Source organism: Lissotriton helveticus, chromosome 6 (genome assembly GCF_964261635.1).
Source record: "Lissotriton helveticus chromosome 6, aLisHel1.1, whole genome shotgun sequence".
Taxonomy (NCBI): Eukaryota; Metazoa; Chordata; class Amphibia; order Caudata; family Salamandridae; genus Lissotriton; species Lissotriton helveticus.
Window position 1 is genome coordinate 1,811,817,506 of NC_136067.1, and position 21,709 is coordinate 1,811,839,214.

At 43.4% G+C, this 21,709-nt stretch overlaps 1 protein-coding gene across 9 annotated transcripts in view; it reads right to left on the reverse strand.

Annotated features, from left to right (window-relative positions):
- EML4 (EMAP like 4) overlaps positions 1 to 21,709 on the reverse strand; it is a 720,824-nt gene that overhangs the window by 23,665 nt on the left and 675,450 nt on the right. For all 9 annotated transcript variants that reach the window (XM_078649700.1, XM_078649705.1, XM_078649703.1 and 6 more), the window contains 2 exons: positions 14,797 to 14,895; positions 949 to 1,079 (listed from right to left, as the gene is read on the reverse strand). In XM_078649700.1, the coding sequence (XP_078505826.1) occupies positions 949 to 1,079; positions 14,797 to 14,895 (230 nt within the window). The remainder of the gene's footprint in view (positions 1 to 948; positions 1,080 to 14,796; positions 14,896 to 21,709) is intronic.

A 21,709-nucleotide genomic window follows, 5' to 3' on the forward strand; every position in this document is an offset into this window, starting at 1 on the left:
TGCCAATTGTGTTCTTAATTGTAGGTCACAAAGTGTCTAAGAGTTTGGCCTGAAAAGTAGGCGCAAATGCATCCGTCTTGTTTTTGTGACTCCGAGTTCTTTTAACAAAATCAAGTTGCAATAGGAAGGGCAACACTAGATAGCAGGTGTAGGTAGAGCATGTTTATCTACATTTACACATGCTACGAACAAAGTTAAACACAAAACTCATTACGGTGAGAGATAGCACACCGAAAAGAGGTTCAGTCCCGTTAAGTAAGAATTCAGATAATGTAGTCACAAGTACCATAGATTAAATCAAAGGAGAAATAGGACTAAACTAAAGAGACTGGTTTCAAGATTAAAGACTTTACTTTGTGACCAATCAAGATTTTCGGGTTCCAGAATGGAAAGGCACCTTCCCCAGTAAGAGTGGTTGCTATTTTTGGATGAGTCCGTGTAAATACATTTATTTTCAGAAAGCAAGGAGGTACATTGTTCTTTTAGTAAAGGCCAGAATCTGGGTATGTTACAAACCTATCTGCAGAGGAAATACAGGTTAAACTGGTGGTACTATGCGCTTGATGAATCTTTATTTGCACACATTTCATTGGATACTGTGGGGGAAAGATATTTTGTGCAACTACCTCTTAAAAGTGGAGGACAAGAAAGGGAAAACCTTTATTAATTTGATGTAGTACAGAAGAAAACAAATTTCACAGAGCATTGAGTAAGTCAAAGATTACTGGTCTTTAGAAAGCAGCAACCAGAGCGACGCTTGTCAGAAATGCTGCATACATGAACAGAAAGCATAAACCCTATGTTCTTAAATAAACATGTTTTTGCAGAAAACAAAAAGTCAAATATTAAGCCATCATTTGGAATACCAATAAAGTTAAGATGTAAAATATATGTGTATGTTCTTTGGAGATTCAACCACCAGTGTTTAACTAAAAAAATCAGATTTACCTTTGGTTTAGAGCATGGATACTGAAATAGATGGACCTTGCAGAAATCATCAGCTACTGCTATCATCTTTCTGTTGTGGGATCTTATTACGGCATTAATATCGGTTCCGTCTGACCCTTCAGGCCACACTCCTAAGATATAAAAAAAATTATTTAACACATGGTATACATAAAAGTATCAAAAAGAAAAAGAATAAATTACAACACAATAGCTTCAGCTTAACCCTATGTATCCCACACCTCTCCAAATGCTTTACAGCACATATAATATGGAATGCATACCGCATGAAAACTAAAAATAAATAAATTAACATATTATATTCTTGGCTAAATGGGCTAATTTGTGGTGACTTTCTCCATTTCTCAACAGCAGCAGAGTATTTGTTACAGAATATACTCAGAAATGAGGGAACAATGAGAAGCCTTGTCTTCTAATATAAGTCTTTAGTTCTCACAAAACCACAGGATGGATACATCCATTGTACCAATGAGTTTTCACAATCACAATCACAATCAACCTTTCTAAATGTGTTGTCGTAAAAAAATATGAACATTCTCTGATATAGGAGCTAGTATTAGCCACTTGCATGAAAACCTCTAAAATAATTTAGTCTGACATTCTGAGAATTCATAGTGTAGAGAGATGGCCGCTGAATATCACTGAAAAAAGAGACCCTTTGGTCAATCTTTGCTGTGAAGGGTTGAAGGCTGAGCAAGTAGGGGGTTAGGTGGTCATATAAGGGTGGGTGCAGGGTCTGGCTGTGGGCGGGCACCTGCGGCCAGTCCCTTGCTTTGTCGCAGAGGTTGGCCACATTCGTAGGATTGGGGCATATTCTGGCCACAGGGCAAGCCCACAGCCCAACCTCTATTGTATGTTGTATGTACAGTCTGGTGTGACCTCAGGTCCTACAGACAACCTCTTCTGTGTGTGTCCAAAATTGGTGCAAAGAAGGGGGAGGGTTGCTGCTTCTGGAGGTGTGGTGTGGACCTTGGCTACAGGGTAAGCCATGGGTCAAAATTGTTCTATATATGGCTGAAGATTGTGTGCAGTGGAGGTTTGATGCCTTTGTAGAGTTGGGTACAGGGCCCTGACAGAGCCTAGGCTCGGAGTACAAGTCCTAATGTTTGGATGCAGGGTCTGGCAGGAGACTATGACAGAGATGTCATGATTGGGGTCATCAATGATGTCATTTAACAGGTCATGAGTGACGTAATATAGGAGGTCATAAACAGTGCATGATGAGGGTTATAGTAAGTTCACTAAACTACTACTGGTGTATTTCAGTGTTTTTTTAATGTTCACTCTGGTCTCATTCTGCTACAGCAAATTTTTAATAACAAACAAAAGTGCATGTTTATTGAACAGTGCGAACGTTTATGTTTAACTAAAACACACATAATAAACGAAATATCTGCAGTATGTAATCATACCTAGATCTTCTAAGTCTAAATTGAAATAATGTAAGTGCTGATTTAAGTCAACCTGACTGCTGATGCCATATTAATGGAAGCTTCACTTTAGCATTGAAAGGCCTATATTAACACTGAAGTGCTGTTTTGCATGGGATGTTTTTCTTTTTTGCTGCAGGTGCTGTAACTTTCCAGAAGCCTTCTGTTAGGTCGGGAATAGGCATTTGCTTTGTGTTAGACAACTGACAGTGAGTTTCTCACAAAGAGGAGTGAAGACAACAAGAAGGATGATTCATGGGAAGAACGATCTTAACCGCAAAATGTGGACAAAGTATCTTTTGAAGGGCTTATGTCTATGGCTCATTGTGAAGAAATGAGAAATTGAGGAGTTTACCTATTCCCAGGAATGTGCTGCAATCTTATTGGTTGCTGTGAACGAAGAATGTAAAACTTGTTTCAACTTACAGGTTGATGGATTTATATTAGTGCGTGTTCCTAGAGTGGAGATTTGGTCTCTCACTTGTAATTCCTGGAGACCCATCACTGGGTTCCTTGGTACCATCTATTTCTTTATGAGAGCTTATTTTAAACTTATTTTCTGCTTTATTATGATGTCTGCTGATTTATAGCTCAGAATACTTTCCAGTTTAAGACTTTTAATTAAAGTGCAAACGCTCAATGCTTATGCAGGTATTCTCTCGTCAGAACTCTTTACAGGGTTTCTGAATTGACACCTTATTCTATTTCAATCCAATAAAATTTTGATAAGGGTATTTCCTTTGTGTAGCATGCTTGCTGTATTTAAATTTTAACTGTCATTCTCACAAATATCGTATTTTTCCTAATATTGATTACTGGATTATATTAATTTCTAATGTTGATTCTTAATAATATTGAATTAATACGGATTTTTAAAAACTGATTCATAAAAACCTTTGTCACACAAATTCTCATTGACTGTACAAAAGTCTTTAATGATTTTATCTTTTACATGTTTGATGTAGATAAATGTTCCTTTAATTTCTCCTTGTCAACTAACAAAGGTTCATACGACCAGTGCTATAGCAAATCCTGCTCTTTTTATTTCAACACCCACCCACTTTAACTCTTGTTTCCTTCAGTGAATTTCCTTTTTTTTGTAAACATAATTTAAGGTCCTAGCACTTACTGTAATTATGTCACTTTGACCTTGTTTTTTCCACTGAAAATATCATATATACACACAGACTTGCATACATATATATACACACACTAAAATGTTTCCATTTTAAATTTAGGAAACTTCTGTGTAAACAGATATGGATACAGGGTGTGTACTTGTGCAGAAATCTCTCTCCAGCTAGTTTTCGGCCCTTAAAAATACCTTATTTACCAAAGTCATAAAAACCCATACCTCTCATATTTTAAGTTGCTGGTTTCATACCTGTATTCACAGCTCAGTGTTCATTTATCTCTGCCTGCTTTACAGGAAATGCTTCAAATGCAACAGCTCCTATTCCAAAAAAATGGCACTCAAACTTCTGCCTTCAATACGAAGTATTAGCACTCTGCAGTGGATTACTGGGGAGCTAACTGACAGACTGCTGCTGGTTTTGGAAGTACATCTTTCTTTCTGAATGTCAGAATGTTTTACTGAAAGGGCTGGGGTAAATCTTTAAGAACTCATGCAAAAAGTGTCACAATTTTAGCTTTCTAGAGCCCTACCATAATTTGTAAGGCAAAAAGTACCCCTTACTTTCTTCATTTACTGCAGTATCCTCTGTAGAAAATGTTTTCAGCTCTACAGATTTTAATTCTATCAAGATGGCAAGATGACTTTAGTCACAAATACAAAATGCTACAACTCTAGTTGTTCAGTAGAACATGGAGTTGAACCTACAGAAGAACAGAGGGAATCAATCAATACTTCTGCTGCTGTTGAAAGTACATGCTTTACTCAGAATATCAGACTTTATTCTCACATGGCTGAGGAAGATCGTGTGAACTAATAGATACTGTGCTCTTGTTTTACCTTCTGGAGCACCTCCCATAGCCTCTACGCGAAAATCATGAGAGGCAACAGTTCTCTCAAAAACATGGCTATCACATTCGTAGCAGAGGATCAGCATTTTTCACAGAGTATAATCGCATGAGAACTCATCATTTCTAAAATGAGTACAATACCACAAATGATTTATACTGCAACTAAAATCTGTTATCACTCTTTATATGTGCTTCTTTTTTGAACCTCTAAACCTGCCAGTCGCTACAATGCATTTTAAAGGGGGCTTTGCCCCCAAGTCCTGTAATAGCTGTACAATGTCTATGTTGTGGTAGCAAATTAATTGGGGGTCCTTTTGGGATTGTCCTAGCCTTTCCAATTCCACTGGGTACTCATCCTGCCTGTTTTTTAATTAATTTTCAGATTGCAGGGATGATGTCCCCGAGTCCTGTAATGGCTGTCACAACATATTTTTCATTTGTAGACAGCCATTATTAATGATTTTTCCCCTTTAAATTGGCAAAACAGAGCATAACTGGCCATCAATATCCAGTTATCTCCAACTTTTGCAGGGGAATAGCCCTTTCATAATCAACCTGAGCATCGTTTAAACACAAATTTCTTCAAAGGTACTGAATGGATTTACACTAATTAATGAAAGACACTCTTCAGAATAAAGTTCTAACTTTCTGCCATTTGTGGTGTAATTCTGTTCAGTCGTTTTTTTCTGAATCTGAGAGATAAGTTTCTATTGGGACTTAGCATGAGAAATCAACGATTCAGGACACCACACTTTTCGGATTAGCATGAAATTTTCCCGGAACGAGGTGAACATAAGGTACTTTATTTTTCTTATAGTTTTGTGCAGGGTTATTGAATGAAGCCCATTATTAAAGAAATAAAAATATGCCTTTAATATAGAAAGTAAGAACTAACAATAACTACACTGGTACTAGAGCTGCCAGTGTACATAAAAATATATATCGGACAAAGTTCCTCCGCCACACATAAGTAGATTACAAGTCACCGAGCTGTTCTATGGCCTTATAGGTGGATATGGGCTGAGTTCTTTTATAATGCCATGGAAATCCAACGTGATTTGCAACATCCTTATATTGTACGGCAGAGTGTCCTTTGTTCCCTATAATAAAAGATCATACCACTGCCCTTTCCTCTAATCACTTAAATCCTTTGCGTGATGCTCTATCACATGAAAGAGCTAGGATATTTGAAAACATGAACAATAAAATTAGAATTACGCGTGTAAAATTAAACACACCAAAAGCAGTTAGAAATGTGTTGCAAAAGGAATCAGAATCAGTATTAATCCAGTCCGATTTAAAAATATGTAGTAGATCAGAATGTATAGAAGCATGCAGAGAGCTTCTATCGTTCCTATCATTACCTCATGCATGGACAAAATAAACATGTTGACAAATATTTTGTTTCTGCTTATTACTGTACCTCTAGAAACAATTCAGCAGAATAATGAAAGCTACATTTTGTTTTCGTTTTTTAAAGTGATTGTTCAATTACGGTTCAATCAACAGATCACCCCAGCAGCACCGGGACCAAAGCGGATCGAGCACCGGACCCCTCCCCCCCTCCCGATCAAAGGCAGATGCTGGCCGCTACTTGGGAACAAGGGAACAACGGTCAACACTCGCAGCAACGGAGCACCGCGGGATAGCTGGCACCAGGACGAACACCGGACCCCGCCTCCACACACGAGGTGAAGCAGCGACCCCCCCACCCAGAAGACGCCGGTCGCACACAGGGACGAGGCCACGACAACACCCCCCCCCCCCCTCTCCCGCCCGCTCCGCAGTAAAGGAACCCCAGCGGACTGGAGGGCTGAGAGGAGCGGGGGACGCCGGCTTGGTAAGCGGATGCAGACACTGGGGAGGCACATTAGCGTGCAGCGGTCCCAGCGGTCACAGTCTCCAATATCGAAAGAAGGTATTTATGTACATTTTCCCGGTTCTCAGCCCTAAAATCTGCATTGCACAAAATGGCGGGGGTCTGAAAAACAAAAAACTAAGGCTATAAATCACCTACTGTGCCCGTGAGGTTCCCTCGGGATGAGAGTCTTCCTCACAGGGTGAAAACGAAACTGCTCCCCCTGCTCACAAAGCATGAAAATAAAAAGAGGACTAATGTCTCTTTTCCCCTATGTGGCGGCCATTTTGGTAAAGTCTCTCTCTCGGATCACCATCTTGGACTAGTCATTGTTGCTGGGCTATCAATTTATTTCACTATCTAGGGTGCATCAAGAACTCACCTTTTTAGGCTAAGCCCAACTACTACCACTACTGTACTTTGAACTACGGATCTGTGATCTATTGTACTCTGATGCACACCTATCTGTGTCATGTAACAGACTGCCTGCAGCTGCATTCTGCTCTACAAGTATTATACTCATTATATATTATTTATAGGTTTACCTGTAAACATAACTACTCCCCAATTGGACACTGCACTACTCTGCACAATCTCCCCTGTTATGCTACCGCATGTATTTTAGGTCTATAGTTTCTCAGAGCTATTCCTCCAATTGTACTCTGCATTACCACTTTACAGTTGCCCGCTAGTGCCATCTCTGATCCTGATAACCTGTTGTGTTTGCATGTGCATCTTGCTCCGGCATATCACTAGTGTTCACCAACCCCTGCGCTATACTGCCACCATACCAACATGGAGCTCAGCGGCAAACACACATATAAAATAAACTACCCTCCCGTGCTCACCAAAAAAGCTACTAAACGCTTGAAACACGACTTCCTTAGGTCCCACCCAGAAACACCCTTTGCCGACACCTACTTCTCATCGGTCAATGGACCCTTGAACACCGACATCATTTTCCACACCACACGCAGAGCGCAATGGAAAAAAGTGTTCCTCACCCTATTCACCGTCTCCACCTCCAGGAAATCCTCACATGGCCTAACACTCTCAATCACATCGTCCCAACTCCTCCCAGGCAGAACCACCATCACTATATACAACAACGGGATTGTCTTAATTCAAGCGACAGACAGGAACCTGGAACTACTTGACAACATGTTCCCCTCTCTCAAAGAGCACCTTTCCAATCCTCGGACTTACACGCATATCACCCCCTGTCCTACCTCTCCTAACGTCACAGCTCCCACCCTTAACTCTCCTAACCCAGTTCAGCAGCAAGAAGACACGCACCGCACCTTCACACCCTGCTCCACAATCAATCACCTGCCCGTCTCAGCTACCCCTCCCCGCCCCTCATACACAGACATAGACCTGGTCCCTCCACACACCACTCGCTTTCCCAGCCCCCCTACTAACCTTCGTACCTCCGCTCATCCTCTTGTCTCCCCCCCACACTTTGCACTCCCGTACCTTCCCCCGCACATTTTTTCTCAGAGCACCCCTCCTCCCCCAATGGCACCCCACACAACATGACTCTCTCTCCGACTTCCGCCCCCCCCACACTTAGCACTCCCGCCACGCCTAGCCTGCATCCCTCCTTCAACCTCCCACCCCCCTCGCTCACTCCTCAATATTCCACCTCCTCCCCCACAACAGCCAGCCTTCACATCGCCCCCTTATTCCCTCCCCCCCCTAGCACGGATGCGCTTCCCAATAACACCTATCCTCTCGCTAACGCCCCCAACACCCACATCAGCTCCGCCTCTCCACCCGGACTGCCCCCTGTCAACGTATTTGCCGGTTCAGCGCCAGTACCCTCCCCCAACACCGCGCCCATCATCACCTTGGACATTATTATGTCCACCCTCCTCCAATTGAAAGAAGAATTTCACTCCATTAAAGAGTTGCTCTTCACACACCCCATCAGACACCCCCCCCCATCACCACCCTTACCACACCTAACACCACGTCCCCCTCACCTCCTACTCGCCCTACCACACAACACTCCACACACCGGACCTCTATCCCCCCTCGCAATACCAACAATCGCAATAACAATTGCAATCTCATTACTACCAAGCGCAATACTCCTCCTTCTTCTACACCTAACAACACTTCCTCCACACCTCCTTCTCGCCTCATCACACATCTTTCCCCACATTGGACTTCTACCCCCTCTTGCAATACCACCAATCGCCCCAGACGCACCACCAACACGATCTCTGACCTTGACGTACACACCCTTCTCCACTCTTACGACCCGGCTCCCCAAAAGCCACTAGCTACCAACAACATGTCCATCCCAACGATTATATCTAACCACCTCAGGCACCAAAAGGATAACAACAGAGGCGCTGTCCCCAACAACCTCACTAATGTACCCCTCGTTTTGGAATCATCCTCCACCCTTTGCACCCCTAGCCTTAAATGCATACTTCTCAACTGCAGATCGGCCCAAAGACATTCCACGGAGGTCGCCGACCTCATCATGTCCCTGGAACTGGACCTAGCCATTCTGACTGAAACATGGCTGTCTGATTCCTCTACACCTATACTGGATATCCTAGTCCCTCCCAACTACTGTATCATTAGACTTGACAGGGACAAAAAGATAGGCGGTGGAATTGCCTGCATCTACAGAAGCAACCTCTCAGTCTCCAAAGTGGCCGTCTCCTCTCTTACTTCCTGTGAATACCTCTGCCTTGATATCATCAGCGAAAGCAAACCGGTATGCTCACTACACATTATATACCACCCACCTGGGGACAATCTCTCCTTCGTCCAACAACTCATGGATACAATTACAGCCAACTCAGGACGGCAGCACACCCAAATTTTCCTTGGCGACTACAATCTCCACTGGAATGACAGCAGTGACACAGTGGTAAACAGCCTCAAAAGCTTTCTTAACGCACTTGATCTCAACCAAATATGCAACAGCCCGACCCATAAGAGAGGTTCTACCCTTGACCTTATCATCTCCAAAGAGGGCGCTATTCAACTGGAGTCAATCCAACCTTGTGACTGGTCAGATCACCATATTGTCTCCTTCCTCATCAAGGAAAAAACCAGACTTAACTCAGTTCAACCCTCTAAGCACAAAGTGTGTAAAAGAGACTTGAAGAAACTCAACCCAAACTCCCTACCACCTAACAGCTGCAATCGGCTACTTCCCCCCCCGGCGATACAGACGTTCAACTTCTGACTGACTACTATCTCAATACTATGTCCACAATCATCGATGAGGTGGCGCCCATGCAACTGAAAAGAGTCTCGTCCAAGAAGACTTCCAACCCATGGTATGACGGAAGCCTCAATGAGGATAGACGGGCGATGCGAATGGCAGAGCGCACCTGGAGGTCAGCCCCTTCTGCAGTGCACCTAAAAAGTCTAAAGAAACAGAGAAACGCCTACTTCAGGTAAATAAAACGCTCAAAAAGAGACTTCTTCAGCCTCCAGCTCGCCCAAGCTAAAAACCATCCAAGAAAACTGTTTGAGTTAGTCAGAACACAATCCAAAGAGCATCCCCAGACAATCAGCTCCATGGACGTTACTCCTTCCTGCGAAGACTTCTCTGCCTTCTTTATCCAAAAAACTGAGAGAATAAGAAGCGATCTCCTCAATGACGCTATCCTGTACTCCAACCCCCGACACACAGCAGTGCCTCAACCAAAGAACAATGCTACTTGGTCATCCTTTGACACTTACTCCGTAGAAGAAATTGGCAGACTGCTCAGCGCCTTGAAACCTTCCAATCACCTTTCTGACCCCCTTCCTGCTAACGCTGTAAAAGACTTTTCCCCTTGGCTTCTCCCACTCTGGTCTAAGATTATCAATAGCTCTCTTCAACAAGGATCCATCCCCAACGCCCTCAAAGTAGTGCAAGTCACACCGCTACTAAAAAAACCAACAGCAGACCCCACTGATCTAAACAATTACCGCCCTATTACAAACATTCCCACTCTCGCTAAACTGTTGGAAAAATGCGTACAACTACAACTGACTAAACACATAGATAAGTTTGATCTCCTAAACGCTCATCAGTCAGGCTTCCGAGCAGGGCACAGTACCGAAACTGCCATGACTCACATAGTGGACGATGCCCTCCAAATCCTAGACCAAAACGATACCTGTCTCCTCATCCTTCTGGATCTCTCCTCAGCATTCGATACAGTTAAACATGAGAACTTACTCGAACTGTTAAACACAAGAATGGGCATATCTGGGACTGTTCTAAAGTGGTTCACCTCATTTCTACACAACCGGACACAAAGAATCAAAAGCAACAACCTGCTGTCCTCTCCGGTACCTGTATCGCTAGGCGTCCCTCAAGGATCCCCCCTCTCCCCAACACTGTTCAACCTAGTTATGGAACCTCTCACTACGTTGCTACAGGCTTCTAATGTGCACTTTCACATGTATGCCGACGACACCCAACTTTATCTCAAAATACAATCTCCCAAGGACATCATGCTGCTGAACACCACGATCAGAAACACCCAATCCTGGCTTGCTGAGAATCACCTCAAACTCAATGCTCTGAAGACCGAGTTCCTCCTGATCTCACCTCCCGCTAAAATATCCACGGCTCAAACATGGCTTAAGCAATTAACGGCTCTAAATGTACAGCCCATCATAGTAGACTCAGAAAAATCTTTAGGCATAACACTTGACACCAATCTCAACATGCAGCAGCACATCAGCAAGGCAACCAAAGGAGCGAACTTCCAATACCCTGAGAAAACTTAAACCCTTCCTTCCTGCCAAAGACTTCCAAACTGCAGTGCAATCTATAGTCATCCCGCACATAGAATACGGTAGCACAGCCCTCTGCGGGCTCCCCCTAACTACAACGGCACCCCTAAGAGCGTCCCTTAACGCCGCAACGAGACTCGTCACAGGCTCAAAAAAACACTCGCATATCTCCCCGGACTTTAAATCACTGAACTGGCTACCTTTTGAAGCCAGAATTCAACTGAAAATCGCATGCATGACACACAAGGCTGTGCATCTGAATTCACCCGCCTACCTCACTCAAAAGTTGACAATTTCGGGTGGCTCCCGAACTACTAGAAGCACAAACAATCTTTTGCTGAAACCTCGAAGATTTCGGAAGGAAAAAACGTATAAACGCTCCTTTTCAGGAATGGCAGGACCTGGAACTCACTCCCTCCTGAAACAAGGCTCATCTCCTCCAACACAATCTTTAAGAAAGAAGTTAAAGCGATCCTCATGGCAAACTACACATGACCCATTACTCCGTATCACTCATGAATCTGCTCTGTAAGTCCTGCCCGACCTTGGCCTATTGTACCACCCGTATTATCGAATTACGTAATTGTATACGCTCACTCTTTGTATTTTGTTATAATGTTTGATGCACCTGGTTGATTATGTATATTGTTATATTGTTGACGCATCTGGTTGACTTTGCACACTTTACCCTCTCCACCTCAACGATCCTTACTTCCCTTCTACTGTCGCACCTGTGGGACTATACATCCTGCACACACCCACCTCAACCTGGCCCACCTTTAAACTCTAAATACTCTAAACACGCTTAAGCAAGTATATGCTCCATGTTATTGCACTTTATGCTATTGACGCAATTGTTTGTCTATACTCAGTGTACCTACACTACCACACCTGTGACCTACCTCATGTCCTTTGACCTACCTATGTAACTAGCACCTTGTACCTAACTACCTCATATATTACTTTGTATATACGCTTTATTACTTTGTATTTTTATTTTGTATTTTTACTTGTAAAGCGCTCTGATATCTGCAAAGATCTTGTTCGCGCTGTATAAAACTCTCAAAATAAATAAAAAAATAAATAAGGTTTGTGACCTCCCTATCCATTCCTCATTTTGCTCTGTCACTTGCGTTGAAATATGGTACCTTTTAATTAATGCTTACTTGTACAAATTTTACTTCCGAAGCATAAATTAATTTGTACTGAATTTGTTGGTTTCCATCTAGTATCTGTTTCTGGGAATATGTGCACTAAGCCATTTTTTCCAGTGCGTGTTTTGTCTTCTGTATCCAGACAGAATAGAGCAGCGTCTGTGGTTGCATCCAGGCTAGCTACATCAGCATCAGGTTGTAATAAAGTCCTCCAACTCCTCACAGTACTGACTTAATTCAAAGGGCTTCGAATTTACCTACAGGCCAGATTCTGACAAACAAATAGCCACAGACAACAATGCACATTTTAAGTGGAAAGACGGAGCTAGAGTCCACTTACAAACAAAAAGCATTAGGCGTAGGCGATAAGCAAGATCCCAAAATGCAGCCCCAGGAGAACTACATTGCTCAATATTTTATGAATTTGTTCGTAAAATAATCTTCATGTACTAATGGGCATTTTATTCCTCACTTCTCATTCTGCACAATGATAAGGATTTGCCTAGCAATCCTTTCGAAAATGTTTGTGTAGACAGCTTGAGACACGAGTTCCTGCTGGTTTTCTTTTCTGCATTACAGTGCAACCTTCAAATCACATATCTGCATCCACAGACCTCACTTCTGCCTTCACCACGTCCATCTTACCACTCAAACAGTTCTGCAGGATCAGTCACATCACCCAACACAAACCTCCTCAGTGACACAGCAAAGTAGATAAACTGACAAAGGACACTTCACCGCGGACGCTCGTGACCCAACCAAGAGGGCAAGGCTATGCCTAGAGTGGGTAGAGAGTGCATCAGGACTTCAGATTCAGGAATCCATGCTGATCATGCTGGTTGCGTGCCTTCTCAACATCCCTAGTAGTAGTTCCTTCTCGCGCAGAGTTCAAAGGCCTTGCTAGAATTGATTTTATTATCTGTACTTGTATGGGAGCAATTGGGCAAAAAAAGGTTTTGTGACTGACTGTGACTTGCTAGCGTTAACAAGACCAAGTCGCTTGGAGCGGATTGTCCAGTAGATGAAAACCTTTCTTTCAAAGCCTTTAAGAGCGTCTGTGACCAGGAGAAAGTAGGTGCTGTTAGGAAAGCGAAACCTGGTTGACTAGATTAACCATGTCCTAGTCTACTTGGTGATGCGAGGTATCCTCCATGCAAGCGATGATCCATGATAGGTAATAAGCAAGAGAAATATCTGCCAAGAAGGAACCTAATGTAAGCTGACCAAAGGTACAGTGCAAGCTCTGAAACAAGCAATCAGGACATGCCTTTCAGACCCACTCCTCACCTTACATAAGTTACTGGAAGGGGAATGCAGGCGCAGAGCAATACATCTTCTGTTATCCGTTGGAACCAATGCCCACAAGGTCGGATTATGTGGCTACCGATCAAGGACATCCACAACCAGGGCAAAGTCTCCTGTCATTTACATCACTTCTGGATTATCCTGCAGAACAATGAACTGCGAAGCAGCAACAGAGAACCAGCAGTTTGTGCCTTTTATCTTGAGATTACACTACACTCCTGACAGTGTGCCATCTTCGAGAGGACACTAGACTCTCCAGTGCGGCCTCTCCAAACCATCCCATCTTAGAGAGACTGAGAATTCTTGCACTGCATTGTGCAAATGTCTAGTCTGGAGACTCGCCTGACTCCAAACAGCAACCACTGGCCATAGCCACCACACCAAGCCTGGGAATACAAAGCAGTTCCTAATACAGAAGAAGGTACAGTTTGTGAGAATCTTTCAATTCCAAATCAAGCACTGCCCATTGCCTTGACTATTCAGAAACCAATCTCCAGGTACTGGGTGATAGTGCTGTGTGACCAAGCAAATTCCCCTTTATTGTGTGTAACTGCAACTGTTGATTATTGGTCAACCAGTGTAAACCCCAAGTGCTAGTGTCTCTGGACAGGACAGCTCAATACTGCGCTGGGTTTCAAGGAGCATGTTAAAAACACGAGTTCCTTCGCTCCAGCGCTTACTCCTTTATTCTTCCTGCTAAAATATGAAACTCATTGTCTTTAGTGAAATACGTCTGTATTTTCTCTGCAAACGCACCAAACAATTCTTAAGAAACCGCATAGTTAGTTTGTCACACAGGGTTCAGGCATGCATCAGAAGGCTTTTCCCCCCAAACATGCTATATAGTCTTTGTGCACCTAAACAGCTGCAAAGAGATTGTGGCACGATGCACAATGATTGAACTTAAAGTTGTGACATGGGATGTCCACAGTGGGACTTGTAAGACCAAATCAGTACAAATAAATAAAAGGTGGGATGAAATGCCAGCTGGATGAGCAGGTTCCAGTCCACCTTCATTTTTATAACAAAGGAACTGAGGATCGGGCACATTCTTCGGGGAATGGAGGTTTTTTCACCCCCTGCAGGTGTACTTATGCCTTGTAGTGATGATGCAAAGCGCTGAGGAGTCCCTCTGCAAGCAGGTTCAGATCTGGTGACTGGGCAGCAGGGTACCACATTGGTTGGAAATAAGAGAGCAGTTAGGATCAGTATTGCCCACCTAACAAGGAGGAAATTCCATCCAAGACTTGAACAGCGTACGTACAGTTTGCACTATGTTATGTGTAGAGAGTCTATCAACAATAGCAATAGCACAGCAAGGTTACCCAATGATTCTTACCAAACACTTGAAAGCCTAGCACACATGTGTAGGTTGTCCAATCGATGTCTTTACAGTCTGAACGATTCCGGATTAGTTTACAACCACCTGGAATGTCCCCTGAAAAAGATACAATGGGTTAAAATGGTTTTAGATATTTCTCATTTGAAATAGGGACATATGCAGCAGTCACTTTTCTTTACAAGTTTATTTTATATTTATTTCCTCCTCAAGTAAGGCTATTATGGTCTGGACCAATGCATTATCACTTCGGGCAATAATGTACAAAGGCAGTTGAGCAGTGTAGCGAGAGCACAGTAATGAGGAAAAGTGAACACTGAAGGTTTTCTGATCTCTGAAACAAGCCACCTAAAAAAAGTGAACTAATTAATTTATATCCATATCCAGCAAATTAAACCACATAAATTCTTTTTCACATTAACAATAAAGTTACATTTAATCTATTGCATAATAATTCGTTGTACTTTTGGTTCAATGTCAGATGTTCAAAACAGTGCAAAGCGTGTTCCAGCAGATGTCAATGTGCTTCCTTCTTGGGAAGTACAGCATTGGCAACCATGGCAAAAAGCCACCATCCATTTAATTCATGTCCTGCCAGTATGTGCATCTTCGAGTTGGCATAATGAACATTTGTTGAGCGATTTGTGAAACGCGAAAAGTGTTCGAACTGGAACACATTATTCCGTAACAGATAGATACATATGTTCATTTTGGTGATACATCTGGGAAGGGCCAGACAGATTATACTGTAGTGAACCCACACTTTTTTTTTTTTAGATCTTCTTGGTGTAAGGTGGATCATGTTTTTCGACCTCCTCACCCCAGTGCCCTACGCCGAGGGTCCTGTTCAATGTAAAAAATGGCAAGTTGCAAGTACCAAGGTGCACTGGTACAAAGTGGCACAAAGCCATCTTTGGTTCCTTCAGTCATCACCATGCAACCAAAAAAGAGTGTTGCCATGCTGGTATTTGTATTACTCTGCGTTTACGCAGACAGTATCTGCAAATTCCAGAACGCAAACTGAGGCTCCGCAAAAAAAAAAAACACAAAAAAACACTGGAATGAACAAAGGCACTACAAACAAACCGAATACCTTGGCATTCATACACTGGGTAAGAAGGGAAAAGAGTCAGAACCAACCAAACAAAGATCATAAATGGTTTATCTGCAAGCAATCCGAACCAACAACATGGGCCCAAGTGGGTAGCGTCCGAAATGTGATTCTACAGAGGAAGGTTGGGGGGCAGCCCTTAAACCCCCCCTACCTACCCCCAAAGGGACCATCAGCCAAACGAGTTATACTAGACACCATTCAAATAAAACTAGTCGCAGAGGCCAAAAAGCCGGGTAGACAGACCAGGGCATGACAAATATTTTCGCACATCTTGCATGTCACAGCTTACTTCCCTCTAGTCACAAGTCCTACACTTGAACAGCGTTGTATGAAGAGATTGAGAATGTCAGTGATAACACAGAGACTTGAAACTGAATTTCCAGGCTGAGGAGGGAGACGCCAAAGCTCCTGCTTCATATTTATTACTAAAGATCAGGTTTATTTTTGCTTTTAACATTTTATATTACGTTACACTGAGATTTGAAATTTCATTTTTCGATATTTTCTTAACAGAATAATATTAAAAGGTTTAGAGCATCAATTTAGATAAGCCAAGTGTAAGAGCAGAGTTCTTGGGAGTACACCCGATGAGCTTGCGTTCCTTTCTGCAATTTGTAGATGATTGTTACTGTGTGATGGAGCGGCTCGGGTGTTGCTTTCAGTACAGTAGTAGTTCAGAGTTTAAGGGGCAGCTCTATCCACTAGGCCGTCCACGGCTATATGGAGATCTTACAGACAAGATTGCGAATGTGCTCTGGATAAAGCGTTTGGCTAGATAAGGTTTTTGGTAAAGAGAAACAGCCAGCCTAAGAAAGTATCTGGCTGCTTGAAGGAGAGGCTGCCTTGGGCTATAACAAAAAGGTGTATCTCCTACTATCATCCAATGGCATCATTCTCATACAAGCCTCCGATAGTAACCTAGCTCTCATAGACGAGATCTTTCCTATTCTTAAAAGAGCAGCAAACATCAAGAGAAATTCCCTACATGATTCAACTCCTTCCATTTTCTCAGAAGACATACAATCTTCACGACCTAATCCACTAACTACTCCAAAGAACCATACCCATAGCTTTACCCTCCTCAACGATTCCCACACGCCCCCTCCAACTGACCCTATCACACCAGGGACCACAGATATAGCTCTGACAGTCACAAACATAGATAATGAGCACCACACACCCCCTGATACCTACACGTCCCCCACTATTGTCTCAACCACACCAGGACCCCCGGACACTGTTAGGACAATCTCAGGCATCGACAAGATTCACCTCACCCCCAATGCTCCCCACACGTACTTCTCAGCCTACTCTACCTCTCCAGGGCCCTCTGGCTCAATTCGGACAGTCCTAAGTGATGATAACGACCGCCATACTGATCTCCCTGACACTCCTACTACCCAACTAGCAGATGAGCCATCTGCTAAACCCCCCCTGACCCGACAATGACTTTGATCCACGGCCAACTCCTAACACCCCCGATGCCCTACCCATTCTCCGAAACTCTACATACAGTGCCCATACTCCCCCCACAGGCAGCACCCCCTCCCATGGCAGCTCCTCTTAAGATCATCCCCCACTCCGACCCACCTTCTACCCTCCCTGCTCATCCAACCCCATCAAAAACTAACAAAGATATCCCCACCCAATCCGATACTCAGCTCTCCACGCTAGCTGACTACAATGGAGGAACTACCAATACGGGGAGCACTGGCCCACACACCTAATTGGGTCCCCTAACCATCACTGGACCGCTCGATTCAACGAGCTAACCCTAGGCCTATCCCAGCTGAAGGATGAGATGAAAAATCTATCCTCAATCACTAATGAATTCCTAAACTTTAATAAAGCCACTAGCACAGCGAACCAAACTAGACAGCACACCAGCAGTTACCTATCCACGACTCCACATCCAGTCACTATAACACAGAGTAAAATACCTTCCCATTATGACCCGGATCGTCCAATGAGATCTATGGATGGTCTATCTGACAATGACTTACATGAACTTCTCGCCTCATACACAAGTCATTCTGACAAAAGCAAGTCCATAGGCTGCACCATCCAAGCCATCCGACCCAACCCACACAGAGAACCCACTCACAACCACAGATCTATAATTAGAGAAAACCTCACAAAGGTCAATTTAACTCAATCAACCGCCACTCACCCGATTAGCAAATTAAAGTGTGCTTTAATCAACTGCAGATCGGCTAACAAACATGCTACAGTCATTTATGACCTAATTCTTGCAAATGACCTGGACATCATCATCCTCACTGAGACATGGCTAAAGAGTTCCTCTGCTCCCATCCTGGACCTACTGGTCCCCCCCTAGTCATGATATATTTCGCAGGGATAGAACAGGGAAACCCGGAGGGGGGGATTGCCTGCATCCATCGAAACACCATCACAGTTAAACAATCAGACACCATCTCCCTATCCTCTTGTGAATATCTTTGCACCAACATCTCAGATGACAAGGGCATCATCTGCCAACTTCACATAATATACCACCCCCCAGGTGACAATCCGAGGTTCATCGATGAGCTTATGGAAGTCATTACAGTCAATGCCAACTCACAAGTGGCGCAGATCTTTCTGGGAGATTTCAATCTCCATTGGAGCAATGCCGGCGATCACGATGTAAGCAGCCTCAAATCCTTTCTGGCAGACCAGGAATTATCGCAATTATGTGACAGCCCAACCCAAAACAATGGGGAGACTTTAGACCTCATCATAGCTAAAAGAAACATCATATCGCTAGAATCTATCTCCCCATGTGACTGGACTGATCATTACAATATCCTCTTCTCCATCAACAGCGAGATAACACCAAAACGAAACCAACCTACAAAAACTAAACAATGGAAAAGGAATATAAGGAATATCGATGCTACTGCCCTGTTGTCCCAATGCAATTCCGCCCTGACACCATCAGCAGATATGGCCGACGTCCAAGATCTCACGGATTTCTACAACGCCACTATGCTTGAAATCCTGGATACCACAGCGCCCCTTCAAGAAAAAAATGTCTCCACCAAAATCTCCAAACCATGGTTCAATGAGAATCTTAACTCAGACCGACGCAAATTAAGGCTAGCTGAGCGAGCATGGAAAGCAACACCTTCCGCTGATCATCTACACCAACTTAGGGCACTGAGAAACACGTACAACAGAAAAATCACAAAAGCTGAAGCAGACTTCTTCAAAACTCAGCTGAACCAAGCCATAAACCGTCCTAAAAAGTTATTTGAAATCGTAAAACAACAATCGTACAACTCTGCAAATGTAGTGGAGCTCAGCAACCCGGCTACCCCCAAATGTGACGAGCTGGCCAAATTCTTCCTAGAAAAGACTAGAACCATAGAAAACGACATTCAACCCAAGAAAGAACCACAACTATCTACTGACCAAGAAAAAATTCTCTACTCACAGATCAAGGACCTTTTCTACCTGCCGACCGGAGTACCAAAGAACAATGCCAACTGGCACTCATTCTCGCCTATCACTGAACAAGAAATCTATAGCACCCTGCTAGCAATCAACCCTGCCAACCATTTCTCCGATCCCCTACCCCCATCTGTATTCAAAATGATAAAGACCTCCATTCTACCTCTATGGGCAAAAATTGTCAACGCCTCTCTTAGGCAAGGTTCCATACCGGACTGTCTGAAAATAGGGCAGGTCACACCCATACTAATGAAAGCCAACTCCCTCCCCACAGACCTCAACAACTATCGACCTATATCCAGCATCCCCACGCTGGCAAAGTTCATGGAAAAATGTGTACAAATTCAACTCTGCCACCACATCGAGAACTTCAAGCTCCTAGATAATCACCAATCCGGTTTCCGTCAAGGTCACAGTACTGAATCAGCCCTCACACACATAATGGATGACATCTTAAAAATGTTGGATCACAATGAATCGTGCCTACTGATACTTCTCGACCTATCCTCCGCCTTCGACACGGTTAAACACGACAATCTACTGTCTATACTGGAACGAAGGATGGGCCTAACCGGTCCAGTTTTACAATGGTTTACCTCCTTCCTAAGCAACAGAACCCAAAGAATCAAGCTGAAGCAATCATTCTCTCAACCTTCCTTGGTCACACTAGGAGTCCCACAGGGATCAGCTTTATCACCTATCCTCTTTAATCTTCTCATGGAACCCCTTGCTAATGCACTTAGCTCTGTAAACATTTTATATCATCTATACGCGGACGACACTCAACTTTATTTGAAAATCTCTTCACCAGAGGACTTCATCTCCCTCAACGCCATTCTTCATAATACCCAAAGTTGGCTAAATGGCAACCACCTCATGCTTAACACCAAAAAAACTGAGTTCCTCCTCATCTCCCCTCCCAATCATGCACCCAACTTAGACCCATGGCTGAAGCATCTTACTTCCTTTGATTGTGCTCCTCACATCATTGACTCCGCAAAATCCCTGGGAATCACCATCGACAAACATTTAAATATGCAGGAACAAATCTACAATACCACCAAAGGAGCCAACTTTCAGCTGAGTATCTTAAGGAAACTTAAACCCTTCCTCCCACAGTCTGATCTAAAAATGGCGGTCCGAGCACTAGTACTACCAAGACTGGACTACGGAAGCACCACTCTCTGCGGTCTTCCTAAATACAAACTAGCACCGCTCAGAGCCTCACTTAATGCGGCGGCCAGGCTGGTCTCCGGAATAAAAAGAAATAACCACATCACCCCGGCCCTTAAGGCTCTGAACTGGCTACCATACGAGTCGAGGATACAACTAAAGAACGCCTGCATGACTCACAAAGCCTTACACAGCAACACTCCCAGCTATTTAGCACAAAAGCTAGAACGGTCGGGAGGTTGCAGACAATTGCGAAGCGCAAGCTCACTTTTCCTAAAACCTCAATCCTTCCACAAAAAGAGAACTGGATGCAGAGCTTTCTCTGGTATCGCACCGAAGATCTGGAACAACATTCCCCCAGACTTACGCAGAATCCCTTCCTTTACCACCTTCAAAAAGGAAACGAAAATGTTTCTCATGAACAAATTGTCATTATAAACCTATAACTCCTAGAAGCTTACCTGCCTTTGCTTGTATTCAAACAGCAATGTCTACCTCACCTACATTGTATTATATGCGATCCCCGATTGTTTGTATAACTTTTGATAATTATTTCCTGTAAAGCCCCCTGACAACCCCATAGACTCTGTCTGCACTCTGCCTCTGCTTTTAATCAAACAGCAATGTCTACCTCACTTGTATTGTAATATATGCGATTCACGACTGTACGTGTAACTTGTGATAATCAGGTACTGTAAAGCGCTCTGATACCCCCGTGGGTCATGTCCGCGATATATAAAACTTTATAAATAAATAAATAATTAAATAAATATCAGTATGTTGATGCCCTTCAGGAAGGGTTTGAGTCAAGACCCTCCTTTTACCGTTATAATAAAAGGTATCAATTTGCTATTAGTTTGAAATATGAAGACGTAGATCAATCGTGAGAATGGGCACGGTTAGTTTGGATGTAAGACCACTCAAAAATGACTAGTATGGAAACTGAGGGTACAAACAGAAGAGGTATGGGAGTCTAAGGGGCGCAACAAGGGTATGAAAGTCTAAAGAGCAATATGGCTGGCAGTCAAGGCCTCCACTAAGCAGCTTCAGCATGCAGAGTAGAAGTTCCAGGCATTTAAGGTCCCCAAGGGGGATTTGAATGCAGGGAACTCTATAATGGGTGACTCTGCGAGGGAAAGGAACATGGTAAGAGTACCCAGAAAAAAAGTGAGG